Source organism: Salvelinus sp. IW2-2015, linkage group LG15 (genome assembly GCF_002910315.2).
Source record: "Salvelinus sp. IW2-2015 linkage group LG15, ASM291031v2, whole genome shotgun sequence".
NCBI lineage: Eukaryota > Metazoa > Chordata > Actinopteri > Salmoniformes > Salmonidae > Salvelinus > Salvelinus sp. IW2-2015.
The window spans coordinates 9870451-9879993 of NC_036855.1; the positions used below are offsets into that span (position 1 = coordinate 9870451).

Sequence of the window (9543 nt, forward strand, 5' to 3'; positions counted from 1 at the left end):
TCGAATTAGCTACCATTCGGTTACTGGCCCAACGCTCTTAAGCGCTAGGCTATCTGCCGCCCCTCTTTACGGTCGTCACTAGTTACCACAGACACAAGTCATAAACCACTCCCATTTCAAAAATGTATCATCTTAAAATATGATTTTAAAACAAAAATGAATCCTAACCTTAACCACACTGCTAACCTTATGCCTAACCTTAAATTAAGAGCAAAAAGTAAATGTTAAGTTTTCTTGAATTTTTACAAAATAGCTATAGTAACTATATATAGCTGTAGTAACTAGTGAGAACACCAACTTTTCTTTGCCTTTCGTACTAGCTACATTATCTACTTTCCTCTGCTTTTGCAGGACAAAAAAATGCACATTAAGAAGTACAAGCAAAGTTATTAGAGGAAGGCTTCTATACCGTCTCTGGTACAAGTAACTTGCATACATAAACACATTCATCATGCAGTCACAGTTCAAAATATTGCAATTTTATTAGAACAATACAAAGAGTAAATATATACAGTACCATTCAAAAGTTTGGACACACCTACTCATTAAAGGGTTTTTCTTTATTTTGACTATTTTCTACATTGTAGGATAATAGTGAAGACATAAAATCTATGAAATAACACATACTGAATCATATAGTAACCAAAAAAGTGTTAAACAAAACATATTTTATATTTGAGATTCTTCAAAGTAGCCACCCTTTGCCTTGATGACAGCTTTACACACTCTTAGCATTCTCTCAACCAGCTTCATGAGGTAGTGCCTGGAACGCATTTCAATTAACAGGTGTGCCTTGATAAAAGTTCATTTGTGGAATTTCTTTCCTTCTTAATGTGTTTGAGCCAATCAATTGTGTTGTGACAAGGTAGGGGTGGTATACAGAAGATAGCCCTATTTGGTAAAAGACCAAGTCCATATTATGGCAAGAACTGCTCAAATAAGCAAACAGTCCATTATTACTTTAAGACATGAAGGTCAGGCAATCTGGAAAACTTTGAAAGTTTCTTCAAGTGCAGTCGCAAAAACCATCAAGCGCTATGATGAAACTGGCCCTCATGAGGACTGCTACAGGAAAGGAGGACCCAGAGTTACCTCTGCTGAAGAGGATAAGTTCATTAGAGTTATCAGCCTCATAAATTGCAGCTCAAATAAAAGCTTCACAGAGTTCAAGTAACAGACACATCTCAACATTAACTGTTCAGAGGAGAATGCGTGAATCAGGCCTTCATGGTCGAATTCCTGCGAAGAAACTACTATTAAAGGACACCAATAAGAAGAAGAGACTTGCTTGCCAAGAAACACGAGCAATAGACATTAGACTGGTGGAAATCTGTCCTTTGGTCTGATGAGTCCAAATTTGAGATTTTTGGTTCCAACTGCTGTGTCTTTGTGAGATGCAGAGTAGGTGAACAGATGCTCTCCGCGTGTGTGGTTCCCACCGTGACGCATGGAAGAGGTGTGGTGGTGCTTTGCTGGTGACAATGTCAGTGATTTATTTAGAATTCAAGGCACACTTAACCAGCATGGCTACCACAGCATTCTGCAGCGATACTCTATCTCATCTGGTTTGCGCTTAGTGGACAATGACCCAACACACCTCCAGGCTGTTTAAGGGCTATTTGACCAAGACGTAGAGTCATGGAGTGCTGCATCAGATGACCTGGCCTCCACAATCACCCAATCTCAACCCAATTGAGATGGTTTGGGATGAGTTGGACCGCAGGGTGAAGGAAAAGCAGCCAACAAGTGCTCAGCATATGTTGGAACTCCTTCAAGACTGTTGGAAAAGCATTCCAGGTGAAGCTGGTTGAGAGAATGCCAAGTGTGTGCAAAGCTGTCATCAAGGCAAAGGGTGGCTGCTTTGAAGAATATATTTTGATTTGTTTAACACTTTTTTGCTTACTACATGATTCCATATGTGTTATTTCATAGTTTTGATGTTTTCACTATTATTCTACAATGTAGAAAATAGTAAAAATAAAGAAAAACCCTTGAATGAATAGGTGTCCAATCTTTTGACTGGTGCTCTACATCATTTCAACAAAATTATTATTTCAATTGATTTAATAATTCTAATATTTTTGTTAAGGAAAGTAGACTAGCCTATGTTTCTGAAGGACCTTGCCATGTCCCTCAGCCACTCCTCTGCCCCCAGTCCCCCCCCCACTCAGTCACATCCCATCCGTGTCAGTGTTGTCACTTCCACTGCTGTTGTCCAGGACACAAGGTTTGCATTCCTTGCATGTGGCCTTTGACCTCCTAAGGGCACGTTTCCTGTTGTTAAGGAATGAAATCATTATATATACACTGCTCAAAAAAATAAAGGGAACACTTAAACAACACAATGTAACTCCAAGTCAATCACACTTCTGTGAAATCAAACTGTCCACTTAGGAAGCAACACTGATTGACAATATATTGCACATGCTGTTGTGCAAATGGAATAGACAAAAGGTGGAAATTATAGGCAATTAGCAAGACACCCCCAATAAAGGAGTGGTTCTGCAGGTGGTGACCACACGACCACTTCTCAGTTCCTATGCTTCCTGGCTGATGTTTTGGTCACTTTTGAAGCTGGCGGTGCTTTCACTCTAGTGGTAGCATGAGACGGAGTCTACAACCCACACAAGTGGCTCAGGTAGTGCAGCTCATCCAGGGTGGCACATCAATGCGAGCTGTGGCAAGAGATTTGCTGTGTCTGTCAGCGTAGTGTCCAGAGCATGGAGGCGCTACCAGGAGACAGGCCAGTACATCAGAGACGTGGAGGGCCGTAGAGGGCAACAACCCAGCAGCAGGACCGCTACCTCCGCCTTTGTGCAAGGAGGAGCACTGCCAGATCCCTGCAAAATGACCTCCAGCAGGCCCCTTCACATTTCTAAGTGACCCCAAACTTTTGAATGGTAGCGTGTATATATATTACAGTGGGGAGAACAAGTATTTGATACACTGCCGATTTTGCAGGTTTTCCTACTTACAAAGCATATAGAGGTCTGTAATTTTTATCATAGGTACACTTCAACTGTGAGAGACGGAATCTCAAAAATCCAGAAAATCACATTGTATGATTTTTAAGTAATGAATTGCATTTTATTGCATGACATAAGTATTTGATACATCAGAAAAGCAGAACTTAATATTGGTACAGAACCTTTGTTTGCAATTACAGAGATCATACGTTTCCTGTAGTTCTTGACCAGGTTTGCACACACTGCAGCAGGGATTTTGGCCCACTCCTCCATACAGACCTTCTCCAGATCCTTCAGGTTTCGGGGCTGTCGCTGGCAATACGGACTTTCGGCTCCCTCCAAAGATTTTCTATTGGGTTCAGGTCTGGAGACTGGCTAGGCCACTCCAGGACCTTGAGATGCTTCTTACGGAGCCACTCCTTAGTTGCCCTGGCTGTGTGTTTCGGGTCGTTTCATGCTGGAAGAACCACGCCACGACCCATCTTCAATGCTCTTACTGAGGGAAGGAGGTTGTTTGGTCAAGATCTCGCGATACATGGCCCATCCATCCTCCCTCAATCGGTGCAGTCGTCCTGTCCCCTTTGGAGAAACAATCCCCAAAATGATGTTCCACACTCCATGCTTCACGGTTGGGATGGTGTTTTGGGGTTGTACTCATCCTTCTATTCCTCCAAACACGGCGAGTGGAGTTTAGAGCCAAAAGCTCTATTTTTGTCTCATCAGACCACATGACCTTCTCCCATTCCTCCTCTGGATCATCCGAGAATGGTCATTGGCAAACTTCAGACGGCCTGAACATGCGCTGGCTTGAGCAGGGGGACCTTGCGTGGCTGCAGGATTTTAATTCATGACGGCGTAGTTGTGTTTACTAATGGTTTTTCTTTGAGACTGTGGTCCCAGCTCTCTTCAGGTCATTGACCAGGTCCTGCCGTGTAGTTCTGGGCTGATCCCTCACATTCCTCATGAATCCATTGATGCCCACAGGTGAGATCTTGCATGGAGCCCAGACCGAGGGTGATTGACCGTCATCTTGAACTTCTCCATTTTCTAATAATTGTGCCAACAGTTGTTGCGCTTCTCACCAAGCTGCTTGCCTATTGTCCTGTAGCCCATCCCAGCCTTGTACAGGTCTACAATTTATCCTGATGTCCTTACACAGCTCTCTGGTCTTGGCCATTGTGGAGAGGTTGGAGTCTGTTTGATTGAGTGTGTGGACAGGTGTCTTTTATACAGGTAACGAGTTCAAACAGGTGCAAGTTAATACAGGTAATGAGTGGAGAACAGGAGGGCTCTTAAAGAAAACTAACAGGCTGTGAGAGCCGGAATTCTTACTTTGGTAGGTGATCAAATACTTATGTCATGCAATAAAATGCAAATTAATTATTTAAAAATCATACAATGTGATTTTCTGGATTTTTGTTTTAGATTCCGCCTCTCACAGTTGAAGTGTACCTATGATAAAAATTACAGACCTCTACATGCTTTGTAAGTAGGAAAACCTGCAAAATCGGCAGTGTATCAAATACTTGTTCTCCCCACTGTATATATATATTTTATACACAGAACAGGATAACACAAGCAGCAGAAAAGTCACTTTACATCACTCCCATACATAACCCATTGCAGGGCATAGCAGTTTTACCCCTATGGAGACAATTTATGACAAAATACAGATACTGCATTTTCAGTAAATGTCCTTATGTGGTGTTCTCTAAAACATATAAACTTGCCAACCTTCTGTAGTAGAAGTTACACCTCTCTCTGGGCTTGCTGCAGTCTGAGGGCTCATCCTCTGATAAAGCCCTTTCCTGTCACGTGGAGCAAAGCAAAATACATATACAATACACAGTAACCATAAACTTCATATTATTTTCCTTTTTAAACTGAAATATGTTTTTCTAGGGGCTAAAATATGAAGTGTGTTCAATGCAGATAATTGAGGTTCAGTTGATGTTACTACTATAACAAGTGGCTTATTATGTGAAGTGTGTTCAATGCAGATAATTGAGGTTCAAGTTGATGTTACTACTATAACAAGTGGCTTATAATAAGAAAACCTCACAACCCCAGGCCAGACACATGTGAACTAGTCAAGAGAAACAATTGAAGGTACTTACTCCTGAGATATTATCCTCCGGGGACCCTTCTGCACACAATGGGTGGACTTGCAAAGCAATGCACACATCATACTCCCCTGATGTCTGACATTGCAGGTCCCCACTACTAGCTGTGATAAAGATTTTTTTAAATGTAGTTAACAACATAGAATGCTGGGAGTTCAAAAAGCATGGTGAAATCAAATATCAAGCTAAGCTTATGATTACCATGAACACAAAAAAGTATAACTTTTCTGATCATTGTTGAATATTTTTTTGTGTGATTATTTGTCACTTGTCATAGACTTCTTGCCTTCGGTTAATGTATCTCTGCAGTCTTCCTCACTGGTCTGGCTTTTCTGTTGCAGAGAACATACAGAAAGAGAACACTCAATAAAGTGGGTTGCAGAGACAAGAAAACACGAGCTGCCAAAGTGGATGGATCATTGCAGGTCATTTTGTAATAGAGGAAACACAGAGAGGTCAAAAGTAGAAGTAGAATTATTCAGATCCCTGAACATTGCAAACATAATAATACTGCATGGACAACATTTGTTGTAAATCAGGAAGCAAATTACATTTACAATATCAGCAAGGAACCATTCTCAAAGTCTGACATCTGAGAGGGAAACCATAAATCAATATAAATACATTTCCAAAATCAATAGGATATCCTACGCTATCCTTTATAAACATAAAAAAACAGAAACAAAGGCAAATTAAGATAGAATCTGAAAAGCTAGCAATGCCAGTTCAGTGATTCTGATGACATATTTTATGTTTGAGTTAAAAGACAGATCTAAATGGAAGTGGTTGGTGGAATCCATTCTCACATCATGTGGGGAGCAGGTGTTAATGTGAAGCCTGGTCTGTAGAGCCATAACCTCTGCCTCAGTCCGGAACAACTGGACCTGCAGCTCATCACAGCGCTCACCCAGCTCCCGAATCTTCTTCCGGTACTGGTCCTTCTCCTGGAGGCACCGTGAATTCTCCTGGTGGTACTCCTCTCGAGAGGCGATGGCCTACCGCAAAACAAAAGCTTTGGTTTGCTTTGCTGTAATGGTTTATATGAAACAAATGGCAATGGTGCAGATGAGCTTCTGATCACAACCACACAGATAGTCAACTCTTTAATTTTGAGCAAATAGAAGTCCCCTCTTCTGGATGAAAGAAATAAGCAGTATGGGGTGAATCCTAACCTTCACTGATGTTGAATTTTCACTTTGATGTCATTTGGAGACTAAGTAAAGGGGAAGTTAGGATTTCCCAAGACAGTGAGGTCCAAGAATCACAGTCCTAAAATCACACCATGTTCACCTTGTCTCTCTCCCTGATAACCTCTTCCATCTGTTTCAGGATGTCCTCCATTCGGTCACGATACATTTTTGCATCTTTCTTTAATGTTGTGCACTTCAACTCAAGAACCTCCTTCGCCTCCAAGTACTGCAAGAAAAAATCAAACATATATATTACAATTGGAACACCATAACTTGTGACATTGGAAGACACCACTTGAACAATTTAACTTTGCACAGTCAGCTATTCCAATGAATGAGGAACAAGGTTGGGCAGATTACAAAAATAAGGAAATATATTCATCCTGATGCTCAAGATCATCATTTTTGAGGAAATAATATAATTTGTGTTTGGAATGTTTTGTTCCTCTTGCACTTGTGTTGAAAGAGCAGTTGAATAGCTTATATTTTAGAAATTCTATGTAATTAGTAGTCTTGTCCTACAGCTATTCCTAAGCAGTGCTCAGTGCATCAGGCCGTGTACCCGATTCCGTAGTGCCTCAGCATCGTGCAGATCTCTGCGTAGGTTGTAGATGTTGTTGACCAGCTCCTGGTGCTGAGCCTGAGAGTGCTGCTTGTAGTCCTCCAGACTCTCAGTGCTCAGCTTCTCTTGATCCAAGGGGGCTGGAGCTGTCCCCTGCTGGAACATATAGATTAATCCTATTACACTACTCACTCAATCCAATACATTTTTCACACTACCGTACCGACATGAACAGTAACTGTGCTGGCTCATATTTTTTTTTCACGTTGTCCTTTTGAGCACAGTTCCAACAAACTATAGTGGATGCCTAACCAAGCCAGCACAAATTGGCTCGGCTTGGCTCAGTAATGTAAAAATGGTACAATTCTGCATCTGAACAATCACTTTATTTGTGAAGACATTTTTCTTGTGGTGCACAAAATGCCACTCCTAGCTATTATTTCAAAATGTGTCCAGTGCAGTGCAGGGTCCTTTTTATTTCACTGCATATCTAAACATGTACTGAGAAATGATCACTGAAACAAAATCCCACTCCTAGCTGTTATTCCATTTTTTTTAATTTTATTGTTGTCGACTGACTTTGTGCTGTTCTATAATGAATGTCTCAACATGTCTGGCTACAGAGATCTTTCTATACTTAAAATGTAAACCAATAGTTAGTGGTTTGGTCATAAATTGATGTGTTTGGGTTTGCCAGAGCCCCCCCCCCCCCCGAAACTGATTGAGAAGAGATCAACGTACCTGAGCTGAGCTCTCCAGCTCCTGGATGCGCACTGTGAGCAGATCATTGTGTCTCTGGAGCTGCCAAATCATGTCCTGACTGGGTCTCTCCTCAATGGCATTCTTCAGGTTCACAGTTTGCTTGCGTTGGATTTTCGAGTCACTCTCTGCATTCATCAGGCTGTGCTTCAGCTTTTCTATCTAGTGATCAATGAAAACCCCATCAAAACTGTTTTCGTTGTTGCCGATTGACTTTGTGCTGTTCTATAACAAATGTCTCCACAGGTCGGACTACAGAGGTTTTTCTATACTGAATGTAAACCAATAGTTATTGCTTTTGTCATAAGTTGATGTGTTTGGGTTTGCCAGAACTGCAACCCCCCCCCCCCCCCTCCCATATCTCACCTCCAACTGCAGATCCCGGTTGGACATGAGAGCACTATTCTTCTCTTCGCTCAGCTTGGTTACGTTGTGCATCAGGCTGTAGTTCTCGTCCTTCAGGTGGCATACCACCTCCCATTGCCGGTCCCTCTCCTCCCTCATTAACTGCACGCGCTCCTGCTGCTTCTGCAGCTCCCTCTCCTTAACCTGCTGCTTCCGTAAGGTGTCCTCCTGCGTGGCTGCAGCCCAAGTGGCCTCTTGTCTGCGGCGACGTTCTTCCTGCAGGCCCTTCTGCAGACGTGTGACCTCACTCATCAAGAACTGAGTCAGTCCTGACTCACCCACCGTGTCTATGATGTCAGAGGACAGGATGTTTTATTTTTAGGATCAATTCCATTGTCATAGACACCAGCACTTTGAAAGATCATGCCAAAAAATTCAACCTACAGTATATCTTACACAAATATCTACAAGCTTGCATGATAGACACACAACATGTCTATAGAAACACGTCATGTTGTAAAGCTACTCACCAACTAGTACAGAAAAGACCCGGGCAGGTTCTTTGCCAGTAATTTTGCGATACAATCGAGGATAGTCCAGCTCCAAGCTCTCAAGGAATGTCACATAGCCTTTGAGTCCAGTTCTTTGAAGAATATCCAATAGTACACCTGTGAACATGGATCTGAGGTTTATAAATAAGGTACTGACATGAATTTCAGGAGATTGTGGGCACATTCCAGGTCATATTTATTTAGCAGATTATCACATCTCTTAATGCCTGAATTGATATATAGCAATCTTCTGAGAAGCAGTGTGCCTGCAATACAAACCTGGAATTCAACCAAATTATTGTAGTTCAAAGTAGAAAGTGTAACACTTGACCCTTTGTTTGCTCAATAACCTGAAATAGAGGACAGTGCCTTACCTACTTTGCGTTGGCGGATGACCAGACTGGGGTCATTGAATATCTGCTCCTCATCCTCACTGCTTAGCACCTTACAATGACGCAGGTAAGGAGTGATTCGCGACGGCTCAATGATCTTTGTCAGCAGCATTCTGTAATCCTCCAGCTGGACCCAGCACTGCTCATCCTCCATATCTGACACACTCTGACTGTCAGTCATGATTGTCTCAGTGTCCCTGTACGTTCAACAACTCCTTCACTAAGGGTTTATCAACTGGGAGCAAAATCTTGATGGTTAAGTGGTTCCAATCCAAATGTGGAACTGTTATGTGGAAATACTGTTTTATGACGCAAGAGTCAAGTTCCTTTTTGTAGAAGTAATTTCAGTTTTTTCATTTCCCCCATTTTGTGCCACAGTGTGCCGAGACAAACTCTTCAAGAAAATAATGTGCAATTGTCAGTGTGACAACAGTAGTGCCTTCTTGAGTGGTTGTGAATAATCTACCTACCAACATGTTCTTTTATTCTCAATTAACCAACACCAAATAATGGAGTGACTAGAGTGATAAGAGTATTGGCAGTAGTACACACCTCTTGTTTAAGGACTGTGAGACAATGACTCAATCACTTCCTTCCCTCATTTGTTAAAAAAACTGTTCTGCTGATGAAATAGTATTACACTGACTTGATTACT

The 9543-nt window shown here is 41.8% G+C and overlaps 1 protein-coding gene across 2 annotated transcripts; it reads right to left on the bottom strand.

Moving 5' to 3' along the window:
- Positions 1-457: 457 nt before the first annotated feature.
- On the bottom strand, positions 458-9170 carry card9 (caspase recruitment domain family, member 9). Of its 2 annotated transcripts, none has more exons than XM_024002639.2 (11): positions 8871-9170; positions 8476-8613; positions 7967-8292; positions 7583-7762; positions 6842-6994; positions 6380-6505; positions 5896-6084; positions 5376-5421; positions 5084-5193; positions 4701-4774; positions 458-2274 (listed from the first exon to the last, which is right to left on the bottom strand). In XM_024002639.2, exons 1-11 carry the CDS (start codon positions 9067-9069, stop codon positions 2172-2174), a joined length of 1644 nt encoding a protein of 547 aa, XP_023858407.1. In that variant the 5' UTR covers positions 9070-9170; the 3' UTR covers positions 458-2171. The 2 variants fall into 2 exon arrangements, with proteins under 2 accessions (XP_023858407.1, XP_023858406.1); XM_024002638.2 differs by having other exon boundaries at positions 6842-6997.
- Between the last annotated feature and the right edge of the window lie 373 nt (positions 9171-9543).